We start from the raw sequence: 20,256 nt of genomic DNA, 5'->3' as shown, positions 1-20,256 counted from the left end.
CTGCTACATCCAGGTTTCCACTATTCCAGTTCTGCTGCTCAGCTCTGCTACATCCAGGTCTCCACTATTCCAGTTCTGCTGCTCAGCTCTGCTACATCCAGGTCTCCACTATTCCAGTTCTGCTGCTCAGCTCTGCTACATCCAGGTCTCCACTATTCCAGTTCTGCTGCTCCGCTCTGCTACATCCAGGTCTCCACTATTCCAGTTCTGCTGCTCCGCTCTGCTACATCCAGGTCTCCACTATTCCAGTTCTGCTGCTCAGCTCTGCTGCTCAGCACTGCTACATCTAGGTCTCCACTATTCCAGTTCTGCTGCTCAGCACTGCTACATCTAGGTCGCCACTAGTCCAGTTCTGCTACATCGACGTCTCCACTACTACAGTTCTGCTGCTCAGCTCTGCTACATTCAGGTCTCCACTAGTCCAGTTTTGCTGCTCAGCTCTGCTACATCTAGGTCTCCATTAGTCCAGTCTGCTGCTCAGCTCTGCTTCATCTAGGTCTCCACTAGTCCAGTTCTGCTGCTCAGCTCTGCTACATCCAGGTCTCCAATACTCCAGTTCTGCTGCTCAGCTCTGCTACATTCAGGTCTCCACTAGTCCAGTTCTGCTGCTCAGCTCTGCTACATCTAGGTCTCCACTAGTCCAGTCTGCTGCTCAGCTCTGCTACATCCAGGTCTTCACTATTCCAGTTCTGCTGCTCAGTACTGCTACATCTAGGTCTCCACTAGTCCAGTTCTGCTGTTCAGCTCTGCTACATCTAGGTCTCCACTAGTCCAGTTCTTCTGCTCAGCTCTCCTACATCTAGGTCTCCACTAGTCCAGTTCTGCTGCTCAGCTCTGCTACAGCTAGGTCACCACTAGTCCAGTCTGCTGCTCAGCCCAGCTACATATAGGTCTCCAGTTCTGCTGCTCAGCTCTGCTACATCCAGGTCTTCCCTGATCCAATTCTGCTGCTCAGCTCTGCTTCAGCTAGGTCTCCACTAGTCCAGTCTGCTGCTCAGCTCAGCTACATCCAGGTCTTCCCTAATCCAATTCTGCTGCGCAGCTCTGCTACATCTAGGTCTCCACTAGTCCAGTTCTGCAGCTCATCTCTGCTACATCCAGGTCTCCACTATTCCAGTTCTGCTGCTCAGCTCTGCTACATATAGGTCTCCACCAGTCCAGTTGTGCTGCTCAGCTCCGCTACATATAGGTCTTTACTACTCCAGTTCTGCTGCTTAGCTCTGCTACATCCAGGTCTCCACTAATCCAATTCTGCTGTGCAGCTCTTCTACATCTAGGTCTCCACTAGTCCAGTTCTGCTGCTCAGCTCTTCTACATTGAGATATCCACTACTCCAGTTCTGCTGCTCAGCTCTGCTACATATAGGTCTTTACTACTCCAGTTCTGCTGCTCAGCTCTGCTACATCCAGGTCTCCACTAATCCAATTCTGCTGTGCAGCTCTTCTACATCTAGGTCTCCACTAGTCCAGTTCTGCTGCTCAGCTCTTCTACATTGAGATATCCACTACTCCAGTTCTGCTGCTCAGCTCTGGTATATTGAGGTCTCCACTAGTCCTGTTCTGCTGCTCAGCTCTGCTACATCTAGGTCTCCACTAGTCCATTTCTGCTGCTCCGCTCTTCTACATTCAGGTCTCCACTATTCCAGTTCTGCTGCTCAGCTCTTCTACATTCAGATCTCCACTAGTCCAGGTCTGCTGCTCAGCTCTGCTACATCTAGGTCTCCACTACTCCAGTTCTGCTGCTCAGCTCTTCTAAATTCAGGTCTCCACTACTCCAGTTCTGCTGCTCAGCTCTGCTACATTGAGGTCTCCACTAGTCCAGTTCTGCTGCTCAGCTCTGCTACATTCAGGTCTCCACTACTCCAGTTCTAATGCTTAGCTCTGCTACATCCAGGTCTCCACTATTCCAGTTCTGCTGCTCAGCTCTGCTTCACTACAGAATGATCTCGCTCATGGACTCTAAGATAACTCATTCTGCAGAGAGCCATAGACAGAGGCTATAGAGGGCAAACTGCAGTGCTTTTAATGAAACCTAATTGCACAAATAATTTTTTGCCAACATATATGCATTTTAGTAAGAAAAAAACAGTCCATCGCTGTCTTGGCACGCTATCAAGACTGCCATCCTCTATAATCCTAACCTCCCACACTTGTCTCCTCCTGTGCTGCACCAGTTCTCTGGAATGCGCTTCCCCAGACAAGCGAGCTGATATACCATAATGACTCCCACTGATTGAGATTGGCCTTTTTATTGGAGGACTCTTGATGGGGGTCTAAACTGGACAGCCCCTTTAAATACTGTGGGAATTAACGTGTCTCCTGGTGATGTGCATCATGGAAAATGCTGTTCATGTTTTATCTTTTGGGGAAATCAATAAACCAATAACCCGCGTGAGTTGAAATCTGTGACATCATTGATCCGGTCTGGAGAGGCCGCCTCTTACTGTGCCGTCCTGCTGTTCTTGTCTTCACGGGCAGAGTTCAGGGGGATGGGTGCCGCTATCACAGGGCGCCCTCAATTTATCTCTCACGGAAATCATCGGAGCATCTTATCGGAGGTTGTAAATAGAGCCGCTGCTTCCAGTTATAGCAGGTGTGTGACCGCCACATACACAGCTCTAATGTACTCATTGTCAGGGATGGAACGGGGGAGGGGAGGTGACAACCGCGCTGCACAGATATCTGACCCTAAAAAGGAGTCACTATGCCGAACCCAATGGTCATAGTCCCATGTGTGAGTATTAGTGTGTGACCCGTGGCGTAGTGTACGGGCTGGAGTGTGAGTATTAGTGTGTGACCCGTGGCGTAGTGTACGGGCTGGAGTGTGAGTATTGCAGTGTGTGACTCGTGGTGTAGTGTACGGGCTGGAGTGTGAGTATTGCAGTGTGTGACTCGTGGTGTAGAGTATTGGCTGGAGTGTGAGTATTAGTGTGTGACCCGTGGCGTAGAGTATTGGCTGGAGTGTGAGTATTAGTGTGTGACTCGTGGTGTAGTGTACGGGCTGGAGTGTGAGTATTGCAGTGTGTGACTCGTGGTGTAGTGTACGGGCTGGAGTGTGAGTATTACAGTGTGTGACCCGTGGTGTAGTGTGTGGGTGGAGTGTGAGTATTGCAGTGTGTGACTCGTGGTGTAGTGTACGGGCTGGAGTGTGAGTATTGCAGTGTGTGACCCGTGGTGTAGAGTATTGGCTGGAGTGTGAGTATTAGTGTGTGACCCGTGGCGTAGTGTACGGGCTGGAGTGGGAGTATTGCAGTGTGTGACCCGTGGCGTAGTGTACGGGCTGGAGTGGGAGTATTGCAGTGTGTGACCCGTGGCGTAGTGTACGGGCTGGAGTGGGAGTATTGCAGTGTGTGACCCGTGGCGTAGTGTACGGGCTGGAGTGGGAGTATTGCAGTGTGTGACTCGTGGTGTAGTGTACGGGCTGGAGTGTGAGTATTGCAGTGTGTGACCCACGGTGTGTTGTGTTGTGTTGTGTTGTGTGCAGTGTATTGCAGTGTGTGACCCTTGTAGTGGTGCAGTCGGGGGTTTATTGGTTGTTTGATCTGTTTATGACTTAGATAAGAGAGAATCACCCACAGTCAGTGACAGGCACCAACATTATCTCCATCTCATAAAGGCCGTAATAGGAAATATCTGCTGGGCTGTTCCCAATTCCACTCCCTGGAATCTGTGGGAATTTCTTCTGAGACACATACATTGGTATTTGCCATTGTCCAGTTTTCCATTTAGGTCTGTGTGAAGACTAGTTCCCTGGGTCATCGTCCCCATCACACAATCCACTACCCGTAACCTTTTGTTTTCCATTTTTCAAGAAAGCGATCCAGGCCCTTCCTAAACTGCTTTAGTGAATCAATTATTGCAACTTCATGAGGCAAAAAGTTCCATAGTATCACTGCTCACACAGAAAACAATCCATAGTCTCACTGCTTCACATCAGAGTAGAGGTACAGATCTTAGTGGTTACACATCAGAGTAGAGGCACAGATCTTAGCGGTTATACATCAGAGTAGAGGTACAGATCTTAGCGGTTACACATCAGAGTAGAGACACAGATCTTAGCGGTTACACATCAGAGTAGAGACACAGATCTTAGCGGTTACACATCAGAGTAGAGACACAGAGCTTAGCGGTTACACATCAGAGTAGAGGCACAGAGCTTAGCGGTTACACATCAGAGTAGAGGCACAGAGCTTAGCGGTTACACATCAGAGTAGAGACATAGAGCTTAGCGGTTACATATAGTAGAGACACCCATCTTAGTGGTTACACATCATAGTAGAGACACAGAGCTTAGCGGTTACGCATCATAGCAGAGAAACAGCTTAGCGGTTACATATCATAGTAGAGGCACAGAGCTTAGTGGTTACCCATCATAGTAGAGGCACAGAGCTTGGTGATTATGTAGGATGCTAGCAGGTGCATAGCGTGCAGTGACACACAGGGGGCAGAGCAAGAGTTAACAGGCATTTTAAGTAACACAACAATATATCAAGCAGGGGGCATTAATATAAAGGTGACAACAATTCAACTTATCAGTCTCTGGGCCTTGGTAAGAGGTGGCTGGAAGAACCCTCGGTAGCACCGCAGACGGAGCGAGAAGTCTCCATTACAGACCCACAGAAAGGCGATGCACTGCCTCCTTGTGGCGGTGGTGAACCCTCTGGGTCCCTCGGCACGTGGTCTCCTAGTGCGGGCACGAGATGTTGTGGAGGTGTAGGTCCGCAGCACAGCGGACATAGCAAACAATTCAGCAGACAAGGCCACAGAAGTATATGCAGTCCAGAAGTTACAACCACAGGAGCAGGCCGGCACTCAGTAGGCGCCGCAGGGATAGGACTCAGCGGTGCCTCCGCGGCAGTGAGTGGAACCATGCTCTGAAGTCCATACTGGTCACTGTGCGGTGCGGGAATCTCTCTGGGCCTGGGCTCTGTGTCGTCAGTTGTGATGGCACTGCTAACTGAGTAAGAAGGCACGGATAGCTGGAGTGGGTAAGTCGAGAGGGAGTCAACCGTCTTTGTTCTCACGCTGGTTCCTCGCCAAAAGCCCCGTCTTCCCACACACACCGCTATTTAAGTTGGAACCGCCCCCTCAGTCACGTGTCCTGAACTGCTCCAGTCAGAAATCTCTTCCCCCGGAATAATGGTGACAGCCCCGACAGTTCCAACCCAGACACGCAAGAGGGACCGTTAGACTGGCTCTCCTCCCTACAATTACACTTCTGAGTTAATGCACAGAGCTTGGTAATTACTTGCAGAAAAAGCAATAGACTCTTATTACAGTTCATACCTAGCTCACACCAGACAGCTGCAGAGCTTAGTAGCCTATTTCTGTCAGTGTCCCTTGGCAATTATGTGACACCTCAGGAATCCGGATGCCACAGTGGTATTGCCTCCCTCCCGTGGATGGGGATGCCATGCCTGGAAGTGAGAAGGAGTCCCCTTAGCAGGTAGCACTAGCACGCAACACTTTCCTGACTCCAGGCCAGAAGGGGGAGCTCTAGACCCTGTTTCAGGGTAGCTTCGCTATAAGTTCTGGTCTGGAGAAGGAGTTAGTCAGAGCTAGTCTGAGGAAGAGCAACCATGTGAGGAAAGGAGAACTGGGAGTGAAGTTGCGATTGAGCTTCCTCGCAAGATTGAGGGCAAGTAACCGGACACCGGGGTCCGAGGTTGTGTCGGAACTGTCCCCACAGCAGAAACCGGAGAGCAGGAGATTGCAGGTCTCCTGGTCACCACTGACACCCAAAGGCAGAGCAACAAATGAGATCCCGGAGTCACTACGAGAGAGGGATACCAATAAAAAGGCTCAAGCTACCTGCCATGTGGGTAGTGTCCACCTAAAAGGACAGATTGAGAGAGGGCCTTGTGTGAAGCCACAGGCAGCAAGGGACTGAGAACACAGCGCAGTAAGGAAGGCTTCCAACCCCACCTGGCTAGGGGGATTCCGAACCGCTTCCAGGCTGCCCGGATTTCAAGATCACCTGTAATCTGTGCCCTGGACTGCAATTACATCAGTAAAAGGTAAAGAGACTACAACCTTGTGTCCTCCAATTCTTTCCTGCACCTCAACATCTACAACCCCTCTTAGACTGTCCTGAAAGCCCTGGTGCCTCCGCTTCACCTGTGGTGAGCAAAACCATCTAAGCTGCATTACCATCGGCCCCAGCGGATACCTTTAAACAGCATCGGCCATCCCTGGCCGAGTACCACAGGTGACGTCACGAACACTCCTAAATTAGACTTTATTTCCACTTCCATTCATCCCCTTTTTTTGGACGCCCAGGACCACGGACTGGGTCACGGCTGCCGTGACACATCCTTTAAGAACTGGCCCGGTACCGAGTATCCCACGGTCCTAGCGGGTGCCCCAATTAAAGGGTTTTTCCAGAAAAAGGAAAATAAATAAAATGATCACATTCCATCAATTCCTTTAGTTAGCAAATCACTTGTGTTTTGTTAGAGAGGTAATCACTATAGTAGATTAAAATGGACGATATCTTGTTTCTGTCCTAAAAAGTTAACAGGTCAGGTGCCTGTGAGCATGTGCAGTAGGACTCTGCGACCTGGAAATATCCTAAACCACATACTGTCACAGTGTCTGCAGGTCACGGCTGCGGAGCTTCTTATGGCACTTCCTCACAGGCTCCATTAAGTGGTCCGCAAGCACTTGTGATATCCAGGGCTACTTTTTGTCCCTGGACCCTCACTCCAGCAGGTGGTCTGAAAGCCCCTTTTAGATCTCAGGGCTGCTGGTCTTCTCAATGAGCAGAACCCCAGATCCTAGACCTTCACATGAACTACAGGCGTAACGGCACCATGATGCAGATACATTGTGCAATGCCTGCAATAAAATATATAAATAACACATATAACATGGCGTCACGTGGTGTAACTCGCATACCGGGACATATCAAGAAGGAGGCCACCGGTCACATCATTTGTGGATCACAGTCCAAGAATACATTATGTCACATGGAGGTGATCCAGTCGTCTGACAGTCCTCATTGTAGCACTCCCTTAAAGGGTTGGGCGGGATGCTGTTACGTTGGCATGATGTCCTTAAGGGGGTTGTCGGACAGTGAAATAGTTTTTTAGGGGCATAAAATAATAATTGGAATCACCTTCCAACTTTCACGTGGATCCAGCGAAGGCTACTCAGGAAGTTCAGAGGTGATGTCTTCTCTGTTCTAAAATCCTGTGACTTTAGGACTACTGCAGTCAGGCGGCTAAAAGAGCATATCATCAAAGAAACATATGATATTCCGGTCACCCGATTGCTGCAGCCAATCACAGGCTGCAGCGGTCCTGTGCCTTCCGAATTGAGCAGACATCACTTATGGAGCCGGAGGAGATCTTCTCAGTAGCCTGCGCTAGATTCACTGGAAAATGAGTTTGCCTCATTTGTTAAAACCACCTACAGTAGTGTTCAAAATACCAGCCGCCCAATGTGACTGACCAGATCAATCCCTGTTTATGGTATAAATGTTATTCCCACACGTCACACAATTTACCAGTTAGTGCAGGAGATTCTAAGAAAATCACCAAACTCCGCATTCATGATCTGCAGGTTTCTGAGTCTGTGCATTAGAATAATTAATTGAAAGGGGGAAGTGTTCACAATAATAGTGGAGATCAATTAGTGAGGTCAGATTTTAAGGTTGAAGCCAGGACATGTTGTGCATGCATTTCTCATTGAAAGCCTGAGAAATATGGGGCGTTCGAGACATTGTTCAGAAGAACAACGTACTTCGATTAAAAAGGTGATTGAACACAACCATTCAAATGGATGGAAGATAAGCCAGAATGGCAAAGCCTCAGGCAACGATCAGCTCCAGGATGATCACAGACAGTGTCAAGTTACCTTTGAGGACCAGGGCCGCCATCAGGGCATTACTACCCTTACTGGCGTATGGGGCTCGATGTGCAGAGGGGACCTGCAGGGGGTCCCCTCTGTTCTGCTCACCGGGTCCCAGCGGCAGGATTCTGCCGGCTCATTAACTGCCGGTGCGTCCTCCGATGCATGGGCAGTTAACATTTGTTGCCGTGCAGGAGATTAATGCCGCCAGCCAATCACATGCCAGCAGTTAACGTCAGCGGGCACGTCACCGGCGTATGACGTCACTGTCATATGCTGGAATGATACTATGCGCTTCAGATGTATCGAGCCGAGGACATCCCTGTATTTCGGCCAGGTAAGGAAAAACTTACCATACAACTATAGGATTAGTAATGGATAGGTGTCTTATAGCTGCTTCTCCATTAATAAGCTGTGGGCTTGATGTCACCGGTGACATCAACCCCACAACTATTACCTCATTTGCCACCGCTACAGGGAAAGTGGGAAGAGCCGGGTAAAGAGCTAGAATTGGTGCTTCTAATAGATGTGCCTTTTCTGGGCAGCTGTGGGCTGCTATTTTTAGGCTGGGAGGTGTCAATATCTATGGCACCCTACCAGCCTGAGAATACCAGCACCCAGCTGTGAGCTTTAGCAAGGCAGGTTGTCAAAAAGGGGGGGACCCCATGCCATAATTAAAAAATAATATGGCATATGGACCCCTCTATTATTGATATCCAACCTTGCTGAAGCTGACAGCTGAGGGTTGCAGCCCCCAGCTGTGACTTTTGCATGGCTGGTTATCAAAAATAGAGGGGACACATGCCATTTTTTAAAAATTATTTACAGCGCAGGAGAGGCAGATGAATACTCCCATCCGCCGCTCCTGCTGTCACTGTTATTAGCAGCAGCAGGTGTAGGCACCATTCTTTTGAGCATTTTCTCCCCACTTTTTCCAGTGTTTTCCACACACAAAAAAAACACTGGAAAAAACATAGAGTGGACATTCCTTAAGGCTATGTTCACATAGAGTTTCTTGATGTTTTTTTTTGGAGCAGATCCTTTAAAACTACTTAAAAAAAATCTTCTTGTGTATTTCGACAGGAAATCCACTTTTCTGACCAGACGAGGTATTAAGAATCACCTGTTGGAAAAATACACAAAAGTGCACGTCACTTCTTTGAAGTGGCTCCTGATGGAATCCATTCAAAACTCGTCACTGCCCCACCAGAAGGTTGCAAAAGAATACTTCAGAAAAAGAAAATCTGCTCCAAAAACTCCCTAAAAAAGGAGCCTTTCTTTCACTTGAAAAAACTTGTTTTTGAGTGTCTCAAAAAACTCCGTGTGAACGTGGCCTTAGAGAACCAAGTAACACCAACCATGAAGGAAGGCGATTCATAGACGGGGTAAAGGTTCCTCCATAAGCTACTTAGGATGATAAAATAATCTGAAGGATGTGCATTGTGATTATTTCAGCTAGCATAAGTTACCTAATATCAGATGCCATTTTGGAAAATGAACAACATGCCTTATGAGAAGGTGGACATTAAAAGAGTCCCTCAAGACAAATCTAAAAAAAAAATAATGAGACTGAAGAGAAAATGCTGGTCCCATTTCCACCATTTCTAACCACAGACCAGGCAGGTTTGTTGTTGAGGAGGCATCACATACTGTACCAGAGAGAACATGGACATGGTGTCGAACAGGAGAAGACTTCAAAGGGATTTTCAGGACTATAACATTGATGGAATCTCTTTAAGGAAGACCATGACTATTTGATTGTTGGAAGTCTAATGTCTGGACCTCTCACCAATCAGCAAAATAATTGGTCGCCTTCATGGCCTACTTAGGCACATCGCCTTCTTCGTACAAGTGGTTTAGCCTGGTACTACAGCTTGTACCATTTACTTGAAGGTCCCACCAATCAATTATGGATGGTCTATACTACTGTAAAGACAGACCATGGATATCAAAGTCCTTCGGGAACGCCCAAGGCAATTTCTTCCTGTGTTTCTGAAGAGTATTTTCCGTATCAGTTGGCTGCTATCTTATCCTTTTTAGATACTCTCCAGTAAAAGTGACCATGAAACTGATCTATAATTACATGAAGTCGTCAGAAGCAACGTGATAGAGCCATAAAATTCACAGACCTTGTACAGAGGAGCAATGGGGATCCCAGATAATGAGCAGAACTTGCTGAATGGGGCAGATAACCTGCAGATAGTCACCGGCAGACTTTTTTGAAGTGGCGTAACTGTTCTTCTTCTTCAAAAAGACTTAATTTGGATTCTAAAGCAAAAAATTATTACTACTGAGCTTAGGTCGTTGTTAGGTTTCCATAACACCTGAGAATCCAAGGATATAGCTGTGGCTACCATGCTCACTGGGACCATTGCCCACATGTACTACAAGTCATTATTTAGGCGGGCTGGGAATATTTTGATTCTTGAAGAATGGTGGTACACACCATTATACATTGTCCTCTGACCCAATGGCATTGTGCCCAGCCCTTGAAAACCTAGTAATGTAGTGGCAGTGTGGTAGGCCAGTAGTAATGACTTACGCGACTCCTTGACCTTCAGATGCAAAGTTATAGTATTTCCGTTCATGCTCAATGGGTATTGAATGTCCATCCATAGTATCTCCATTGCTTTGTCTTCCATATTGACCCAGATTCTATCCTTAGTGTTCCAGTTTCTCAGTTTCTTTAGTTTCTTCATGTTTCATTGATGCAATAATATGATGTACATTTTTGTTGTGACGCTTTTGTTGGCATCCCTGCATGGTTACTTTTTCCCTCCATACAAGCACCCCGACATGCTCACCACCCCAGCCGCTCGGCATGGTTCCCAGCTTGCTCCCTGCCTCGGATAACTTCAGATAACTTGGACCAAGGTTTCAGACCTTATTTAGCCTGTTAGGGTTATGGCTTGTTTACTATCATCATTAGGAAAGGCCAGGTGATGCAAATTTCCCAGCTTTATAAAAACCCAGCCTCCTCTAACCTTGAGCCAAAAACAGCAGCCATGGGTTCTTCTAAGCGGCTACCTAGTGTAATGAGAGTGGTGGGACCACTGCGCCATGGTCAGAGGACAGCCTGTAGGGGCCTAACTAGGTGAACACCTGACTCTTCACTAGAGCCCCTGATGGTGGAGTTAGACTTGGCTCCATATGGACACCAGATGCTACAACAGGACAAACCTCGGATGCATGGCAGCTGACCCTCAAGGACAGGAAGCTGGAATGGCCAAAAATGGAAGGCTCAGCAGGCACAAGCAGGCATGGAAGGAAGGAAGAGTGGCAGGTGCTGGGGAGCTCAGCTGGTAGACAGGCAGGCACTGGCATGTGCAGACAGGGACAGCTGGTATCCAGATGGAGGAACAGGCAGGTGCATGCAAGCACTGCTGGTATACAGACAGGCACTGGCAGGTGCAGGCAGGTACGGATGGTATACAGGTGGTCACAGCCAGGTATTCTGGAAGGCACAGGCAGGGACAAGTATGAATGAGCAGAGCAAACGGATACAGGTAGGTACTAGCGGGTACTAGCAGTTACACACAGACAGGGGACCAGAGATGTAGCAAGCGTGCAGAGTAACTGGCTAAACATATTGCTCAGGCACCTCCCTTCAGGTGAAGGTGCCTTAAATAATAAGTGTCTTCCAGCCATTAGCTGGGGACACTTTAGGACGGTGTGCACTGTCCCTTTAAGAGGGTGGGAGTACCCTAGCGCATTCTAAGCACAGTGTTTGGAGATCTGCAAGTCGTGCGGAGACCCCGAGCAACAGGAGAAGGAGGATGGAGTGCGGAATAAGGGCTGCAGTTGTGGAGGCCCACAAAGCAGGAGAAGACTATAAAAATCTAGCAAAGTGTTTTCAAGTTGCCCTTTCCTCAGTTTAAAATGTAATTAAGAAATGGCAGTCACCAGGAACAGTGGAGGTCAAGATAAGGTCTGGAAGACCAAGCAAAACCTCAGTGCTGCACATAGGTTTGCTAGAGAGGCAAATCAGAACCCCTGCTTCACTGCAACAGACCTTCAGAAAGATTTAGCAGACTCTGGAGTTGTGGTACATTGAAAAGAGAATTTCTTCTACATATGGTTATTGATCCTAAACACACATCAAAATCCACAATAGACGACCTCAAAAGGCGCAAGCTGAAGGTTTTACAATTGCCCTCACAATCCCCTGATCTGAATATCATTGAGAATCTGTGGTTGGACCTCAAAATAGCAGTGGCTGCAAGACGGCCCAGGAATCTCACAGAACTGGAAGGATTTTCCAAGGAAGAATGGATGAAAATCCGTCAAACAAGAATTGTCTGGCTACAAAAAGTGTTAACAAGCTGCAATACTTGCAAAATGCGGTGCTACAAGGTACTAACCATGCAGGGTGCACAAACATTTGTATCGGACCATTTTCCTTTTTGTAATTTACAAAATGTTAGAGATGAAAATATATATATTTTTCTGCCTAAAATTCAAAGGAAATGTGTCATTTGGAACTTTAGGCCTTCTATGATGCCCAGAACAATACGACCTGCAGGTATTTGTCAGCATTTCTGAAATCACCATCAGGGTGATGTCAGCGCTCTTAGGGTTGATGCTGTTGAGAAAGTCCGCACACCCATGTGGATTTTCTAATTAGACTCTAGAACAGATCTCATTTATATATATTAAGTGTTTACTGAATATTTCAGATTTTTTCTTTCTTTCCATCCTCCTTTTTTTAGCCAGTTTGATACGTCATTATCTTTCTTTTTACTATTTAAGACATCTACCATACTTGTGACATGGAACCATGCCAGACTATGAATAACAACTACCTAGTTCGAAACGTCTCAGATCTGCTGGATTAACAGTTCCCCAGGGATTGCCCCAATTTTCTCTTTTTCTTTTATGTCTCTTTTTTGCCTTTTAATTAATTTAAAATACATTTTTGTTTTTAATCAGCGTTCTCACCGACCTGTTGCTGGAAGTTCACTTCTATATGGTCTCCTAGTGAGTTGTGAGGTCCCCTGGTACTAGTATGGCCAGTGCCCTGAACCCAAAGTTCCTGGTCCTTGTGCAGCCAGTCCTGAATCGAAAGTCTCTGGTCCTTTTGTGGCCAGTCCTGAACTGGAAATCCCTGGTCCTTTTGCGGTCAGTCCCGAACCGAAAGTCCCTGGTCCTTGTGCGGCCAGTCCTGGACCGGAAATGCCTGGTACTTGTGTGGTCAATCCTGAACTGAAAATCCACGGTCCTTGGGCAGTTAGTCCTGAACCCGAAGTCCCTGGTTATTGTGTGGCCAGTCCTAGACCCAAAGTCCCTGGTCCTAGTGTGTCCAGTGGTTTAACCTTGTTTTCCAGTCTGTGTGCTTCCAGTCCCTGAATTAGTATCCAAGACCCATGTGTTTTACTGAATGCCTATCCGAGCATCCCATATAGCCGGATGGCTACAACCAGTCTCCGAATAAGCCTTGTCTGAGACTCTGGTCATTATCTATTCTATCCGTGGATCAGAACCTAGTAGCCTGAATGGAGCCCGAGTCCGTGTCCCTGTCTGTAACTGTTCTGCAAAGGATCCAAAACTTAGTAATCTGAACGGATCCTTAGTCCTATCCCTGTCTGTGTACCTGACCCTTGGGGTCCGCAGCTACAGTGCCAGGTACTGCCTAGGAGTGGTACCTGGTGGCTACCTGCAGCCAAGCCTGACTCCATCATCAGGAGCTCCAGTGAACACCAGGTAGCCACTTAGCTACGCCCCTCCTAGGTAAGCCCAGCCCCGTGGCACAATGGGTCCACAAACCACATGCGCCACCTACGTGCATGACAATTTTTCTAGAGTCCGTCCTTAGTGATCCATTGGTTTGATGTGTTTTTTGTTTTTCTTGTGTCCATCCTTAGTGATTTATTATTTTCTTGTCCAATCTGGTTTCAGAGTCCATTCTTGCTGATCCATTTAGGTTTTTTTTTTAATACTTTTTTTGTTCTAGACTTTCTCCTTAGTGATCCAGTGGTGTGATGGATATTCCTGTTGTTCTTAAGTTTATCCTTTCAGATTTAGTCGTTTGATGTATATTCTCCTTGTACCAGAATCAATTGTTGTTGATTCATTGGCAATCTGTCAATTTTCTTTGTTCTGTAGTCAACCTTAGTTTAATTTAGGGTCCTTAATGATCTATTGATTTGATATTAAGTCACATTTTTCTACCATTCATCCTCGGTGATCCATTGGTTTGATGTATGTGTTTGTTGTTCTAGAATCCATCCTTGGTCATCCATTGGTTTGATGTGTGTGTTGTTCTAGAATCCATCCTTGGTCATCCATTGGTTTGATGTTCATTCTTGCTCGTCCGGAATTAATACTTGTCAATGCATTATTTTGATGTATATCCTTGTCTACATTCTGTCATTGGTGATCCATAGGTTTGGTGTATTTCCTTTTCTAGATTCTGTCATTTGTGATTCACTTGTTTGGTTGATTTTTCTTATCTGGATTCTATTATTGGTGATCCATTGTTTTGGTGTATTTCCTTTTCTAGATTCTGTCATTTGTGATCCATTGGTTTGTTGTTTATTCTTTATTCCTTTTTTATGAAGGACGTTTCTAGTTTTCAGTTACTGAGCTATGAGGCCACTTAGACCAGTTATGGTCAGATAGGTTTATTATATTTCTTATTTTACCTTATTTTTTATTATACTTTTACGATGACATCAACCTTTCTGAGACTACACCCCCTGCTTGTATCGCTGTCTTTCCTTTGTGTCAATTGTAGTCCAAATTCCACGGTGACGCAGGCTCTGTTATCTATGACTCCATGGGGTTGGGTCAGGAGATATAAGGGACCAGGATCAGTGTCCTCACCACAGTCTCAGCCACCAGCTCATCCATCTCTCATCACCATGTGTACCGGAAAATGTTCCAAGTTTATCGGGATCTCCCTCTACCCTTTTTGTCTCATCTCCATCGTCTGCAATTTGATCCTGCTCTTTCCATCATGGGATGTTGAGTTCATCAAGGAGCCATCGGAACAGATGACACCAGAAGTTCTGTATTTAGGAGGAGTTATAGGAGGCGGGTTACTGGTAAGATCTTCGGCTTTATACCATATAGAACGTACTCTGGGTCCAATGTTCTGGGGCCTTTTTTGCCATCAATGCATAGAAGGTGTTTTATTCTGGAAGTCCTGTTGAGCCAGCTTAGAAGTAAAAGGACCAGGGCATTAGGGGTGGCCATTAGGTGGTGAGTAAGTGGCCGGTTCTTTATTCTTTTGTGGCCCTTCTTCAGGCTGCCAATAGACACTTGGCACCTAGAACCCTTTAACCTCCATTCTGTGGTCTCGTGAGCCTAGAACCCGGCGTCCTGATAACTCTGAACTCTTCTTATCCCAGGTACTCATCCCGGCCATTCACATCCAAGCCACCGGGCGAGAGGGCTGCTGCAACAACCGCTGCGGGGTGAGTACACCGGGTACACCTCTGCCATAATATTACACCGGTATAACATGATCACTAGTGCTGCCGAGCCACTGTATCCAAGCCTATCACCTATTGTATCCAAGCCTGCCATGTGTGGCATTACTTGCTATATCTAAGCCTATCACCTGTCGTATCTAAGCCTACCATGTATGGTATTTAGTGCTGTATCTAAGCCTATCACCATTGTATCTAAGTCTACCATGTGTGGAATTACTTGCTATATCTAAGCCTAGCACCTGTCGTATCTAAGCCTACCATGTATGGTATTACTTGCTATATCTAAGCCTATCACCTGTCGTATCTAAGCCTACCATGTGTGGTATTACTTGCTATATCTAAGCCTATCACCTGTCGTATCTAAGCCTACCATGTATGGTATTACGTGCTGTATCTAAGCCTATCACCATTGTATCTAAGTCTACCATGTGTGGAATTACTTGCTATATCTAAGCCTATCACCTGTCGTATCTAAGTCTACCATGTGTGGCATTACTTGCTGTATCTAAGCCTATCACCTGTCATATTTAAACATACATTTGTGTGGTATTACTTGCTGTATCTAAGCTTATTACCTGTCGCATCTAAGCCTACCATGTGTGGCATTACTTGCTGTATCTAAGCCTATCATGTGTGATACTGTCTGGTGTATCTAAACCTTTCATGTACAATACTACCTCTTCTATCTAAGTCTATCATATGTGATATTATCTGCAGTATCTAAGCCTATGATGTGTATTAATACTCTCTGCTGTATCTAAACTTATTATGTGTGATATTATCTGTTGTATCTAAGAGTATAGTTTGTGATAGTATCTGCAGTATCTAACCCTGTAATATGTAATGCATCTAAGCCTATCTTGTGTGACACTTTCCGCTGCATCTAATCCTATCGTGTATGATACCATCGGTTCAGGTCATGAACGCAGCATTTAACCCCTCCTCTCCCACAGATGTTCCTCTCCATCATCTTCGCTGCTGTTGGCGTTGCTGGATCCGTGTACGGCTTTGCGACGTCTGTGCTGGCGATGGTGCGAGGACCTCAGTGCTTCTACACGTTCTTCAATGAAACCTCCCAAAAAGATGATACAGCCTGGGGGCGGCCCTTTTACTCCGACCTGAAAGATCTCAGGTATGGATTTATTGTAGACGACGTCTTCTCCTCTGATCACCGTTCACACTGCTCTCGCTTCACCTTCCACTTGTTGTGATAATGGAGCGTAAGTCCTAATGCCTCCTTGTGTACTGAATGGTGTGCAGAGCTCGTTCATTACCTGCTCCGCTTCTCTCCGCTCGGTCGCTGCTTTTACAGAGCGCAGCAGTTGAGAAGAGTTTGTCATTGGCTGCTGAACTCCGCATAGGCAGGGGTCGAGATGACAAAGTTCAGTATGATGAAGTGAGTTTTGACATTTCTTTTGCTGCCTACACAGAGCTAAGCAGCCAATGGCAAACTGGAATTACACCAGTATTTTCTTATAATACAACACCTGTTGTTGGGGGGATGAGGGGTCCAATATTGGAATGGTGGAAGCGACTCAGGGAGCGGTGATAGTTCCCCAATTAGCTCGCGCTGCGCCACTTCCCTCATTACAAATAATTAGATTATTATAACTACATCCTATCTTATACTCCAGTCACATGCACAGTTACACTTACATTTACAGAACATGCCCAGTAGAGGGCAGTGGTGAGCTATGAATGCAGCTTTGGATGTGTTTGGAGTATAACATGATTGGAGTTATTCCCCTCTCAGACCTGATTAACTCTTTCTCTCTCTCTTTGCTCTTACAGTGATGACAATTACCTGTTCAACAAAGTTGATTGGAGTTTTTGTCAGAAGCCGGAAGGTGTGGTGGAGTTTAACATCATCCTGTTTTCTATGGTCCTGGCCTCCACCGCCATCACCCTGGTCCTGTGCACTATCCAGATGCTGAACGGCCTCTTTGGATGTCTCTGCGGAACCTGCCGGAAAAAGGAATAAATGGTGAGCTGCCCATCTGGGAAGGCCATGGGGTCCGCCATAACCCCTGGTTTATCTCATAGCTTCCAGATTAACCTTCATTTAGAACTTTGGAACTGCCATAGAAAATGATGAAACTTTGCTTGGATTTTCCACTGTTAGAGGGGTGGGAAAGAGCCTCCTCATCCTCGGATTAGAGCTGGTGACAAACATGAGGATTTTATGTGCAGTTGTGTTAATTGATTGTTATGGTTTGGTTTACAGATAACTTCATCAATGAAACCCTTCCGACCCCGTCCCCAACCTGCCCCCACACATCCCATCAACACTCCTCTCATGCTGACGTCAAAGGCTGGATCCTTTGACAACCCAAAGCTGGATGGTTGAAGCTGTCTACCTAGCCAAGCATGACTGAGGACCCCAGAGAGTCAGGATGAAGGGCGCCTGTATCCCAGACAGACTCACTTTTGCACTAAGGCTTCTGGGAGTCTCTTCCAATGTGTAAATAACTTATATACCGGACATATTGTTATTTATCATTTCTATTGATGTTAATTTGTGAATAAACTCAGATTTGGATATTTGACTCATCCTTATAATGGAAATTATTTCTAGTGTTTATGGGTAGAAGTTTTGTGTTCTAAGTCTATACTGTATGGCCAAAAGAAAAGTATGTGCCCCCTCCACATCATACTACAGAATCACATTTGCACTCCCATCCGACCTACATAGACATTAATATGAAGTCCCCCCTCTGCAGATATATCGGCCAACACGTGATGGGAAGAATTTCTATAAGATTGTGGAGGCCTCTGTGGAAATTTTTGTCCATTTGTGGGGTCAGACACTGATACTGGGGGCGGCCGGGCTCACAATCTCCATAATAGGTGTCAAATGAGGCTGAGGTCCGGGCTCTGTGCGGCCGATTATGTTCTCCCCCTCCATGTCTGTATGGATCTTGTGCACTGGGCGCAGTCATGGGGGACAGAAAAGGGTTTTCCCAAAAATATTCCCGCAAAGCAGGAAATTACAATTGTCCACAATGTCTTATATTATAGAAACTAGCTATTGAACCCGTTCTACGCCCGGGTGGCGAGCATTTATATTGGTATATGGCCTCCATCCAGGTATGTGCTGCTCTCATCATGCTCTCCCATCCTGTCATGTGCTGCTCCATCCTGCGTCCCCATCCTGTAATGTGCTGCTCCATCCTGCATCCCCATCCTGTCATGTGCTGCTCCATCCTGCATCCCCATCCTGTCATGTGCTGCTCCATCCTGCATCCCCATCCTGTCATGTGCTCTCATCCTGCACCCCCATCCTGTCATGTGCTGCTCCATCCTGCATCCCCATCCTGTCATGTGCTCCCATCCTGCGCCCCCATCCTGTCATATGCTGCTCCATCCTACACCCCCATCCTGTCATGTGTGTGCCCCCATCCTGTCATGTGCTCCCATCCTGCACCCCCATCCTATCATGTGCTGCTCCCATCGTGCGCAATCATTCTGTCATGTGCTGCTCGCATCCTGTGCCCCCATTCTGTCATGTGCTGCTCCCATCCTGTGCCCCCATTCTGTTGTAATGTGCTGCACCCATTCTGCCTGTTCCTGTTTCCATTCTGCCATATGTTGCTCCCATCTTTCTCTCTCCGGCTCTACTGCCCGAGTGCGGCTGTGCTGAGTGCGGGCGGCTGTGCTGAGTGCGGGCGGCTGTGCTGAGTGTGGGCGGCTGTGCTGAGTGCGGGCGGCTGTGCTGAGTGTGGGCGGCTGTGCGTGGCGGTGGTGAGTGCGGGCGGCTGTGCTGAGTGTGGGCGGCTGTGCTGAGTGCGGGCGGCTGTGCTGAGTGTGGGCGGCTGTGCGTGGCGGTGGTGAGTGCGGGCGGCTGTGCTGAGTGCGGGCGGCTGTGCTGAGTGCGGGCGGCTGTGCTCAGTGCGGGCGGCTGTGCGTGGCTGTGGTGAGTGCGGGCGGCTGTGCGTGGCGGTGGTGAGTGCGGGCGGCTGTGCGTGGTGGTGGTGACTGCGGGCAGCTGTGCAGGCGGCTGTGCTGAGTGCGGGCGGCTGTGCTGAGTGCGGGCGGCTGTGCTGAGTGCGGGCGGCTGTGCGTGGCTGTGCTGAGTGCGGGCGGCTGTGCGTGGCGGTGGTGAGTGCGGGCGGCTGTGCGTGGCGGTGGTGAGTGCGGGCGGCTGTACGTGGTGGTGGTGAGTGCGGGCGGCTGTGCTCAGTGCGGGCGGCTGTGCTCAGTGCGGGCGGCTGTGCTGAGTGCGGGCAGCTGTGCTGAGTGCGGGCGGCTGTGCTGAGTGTGGGCAGCTGTGCGTGGCTGTGCTGAGTGCGGGCGGCTGTGCGTGGCTGTGCTGAGTGCGGGCGGCTTTGCGTGGCGGTGGTGAGTGCGGGCGGCTGTGCTCAGTGCGGGCGGCTGTGCGTGGCTGTGGTGAGTGCGGGCGGCTGTGCGTGGCGGTGGTGAGTGCGGGCGGCTGTGCGTGGTGGTGGTGACTGCGGGCAGCTGTGCAGGCGGCTGTGCTGAGTGCGGGTGGCTGTGCTGAGTGCGGGCGGCTGTGCTGAGTGCGGGCGGCTGTGCGTGGCTGTGCTGAGTGCGGGCGGCTGTGCGTGGCGGTGGTGAGTGCGGGCGGCTGTGCGTGGCGGTGGTGAGTGCGGGCGGCTGTACGTGGTGGTGGTGAGTGCGGGCGGCTGTGCTCAGTGCGGGCGGCTGTGCTCAGTGCGGGCGGCTGTGCTGAGTGCGGGCAGCTGTGCTGAGTGCGGGCGGCTGTGCTGAGTGCGGGCAGCTGTGCGTGGCTGTGCTGAGTGCGGGCAGCTGTGCGTGGCTGTGCTGAGTGCGGGCGGCTTTGCGTGGCGGTGGTGAGTGCGGGCGGCTGTGAGTGGCGGTGGTGAGTGCGGGCGGCTGTGCGTGGCAGTGGTGAGTGCGGGCGGCTGTGCGTGGCGGTGGTGAGTGCGGGCGGCTGTGCGTGGCTGTGGTGAGTGCGGGCGGCTGTGCGTGGCGGTAGTGAGTGCGGGCGGCTG

At 48.4% G+C, this 20,256-nt stretch overlaps 1 protein-coding gene across 1 annotated transcript; it reads left to right on the top strand.

Annotated features, from left to right (window-relative positions):
• Window positions 1–14,661: 14,661 nt before the first annotated feature.
• LOC143774291 (transmembrane 4 L6 family member 5-like) lies at window positions 14,662–17,829 on the top strand. The gene is made up of 5 exons (XM_077261723.1): window positions 14,662–14,893; window positions 15,200–15,265; window positions 16,237–16,415; window positions 17,075–17,267; window positions 17,508–17,829. The coding sequence occupies exons 1-4, from the start codon at window positions 14,711–14,713 to the stop codon at window positions 17,262–17,264; spliced, it is 618 nt and encodes a 205-aa protein (XP_077117838.1). The 5' UTR covers window positions 14,662–14,710; the 3' UTR covers window positions 17,265–17,267; window positions 17,508–17,829.
• The last annotated feature ends 2,427 nt before the right edge of the window (window positions 17,830–20,256 follow it).

Source organism: Ranitomeya variabilis, chromosome 5 (assembly GCF_051348905.1).
Source record: "Ranitomeya variabilis isolate aRanVar5 chromosome 5, aRanVar5.hap1, whole genome shotgun sequence".
Classification (NCBI taxonomy): domain Eukaryota; kingdom Metazoa; phylum Chordata; class Amphibia; order Anura; family Dendrobatidae; genus Ranitomeya; species Ranitomeya variabilis.
This window is presented reverse-complemented; position numbering and strand designations above follow the sequence as displayed.

What these genes read in the sequence shown, in the direction of transcription:
- LOC143774291 (XM_077261723.1), top strand. Translation starts at nt 14,711, where the DNA reads ATGTGTACCGGAAAATGTTCCAAGTTTATCGGGATCTCCCTCTACCCT. An exon ending in TTATAGGAGGCGGGTTACTG is followed by an intron (nt 14,894 to 15,199) that starts GTAAGATCTTCG and finishes TTCTTATCCCAG; the next exon opens with GTACTCATCCCGGCCATTCA. An exon ending in GCTGCAACAACCGCTGCGGG is followed by an intron (nt 15,266 to 16,236) that starts GTGAGTACACCG and finishes CCTCTCCCACAG; the next exon opens with ATGTTCCTCTCCATCATCTT.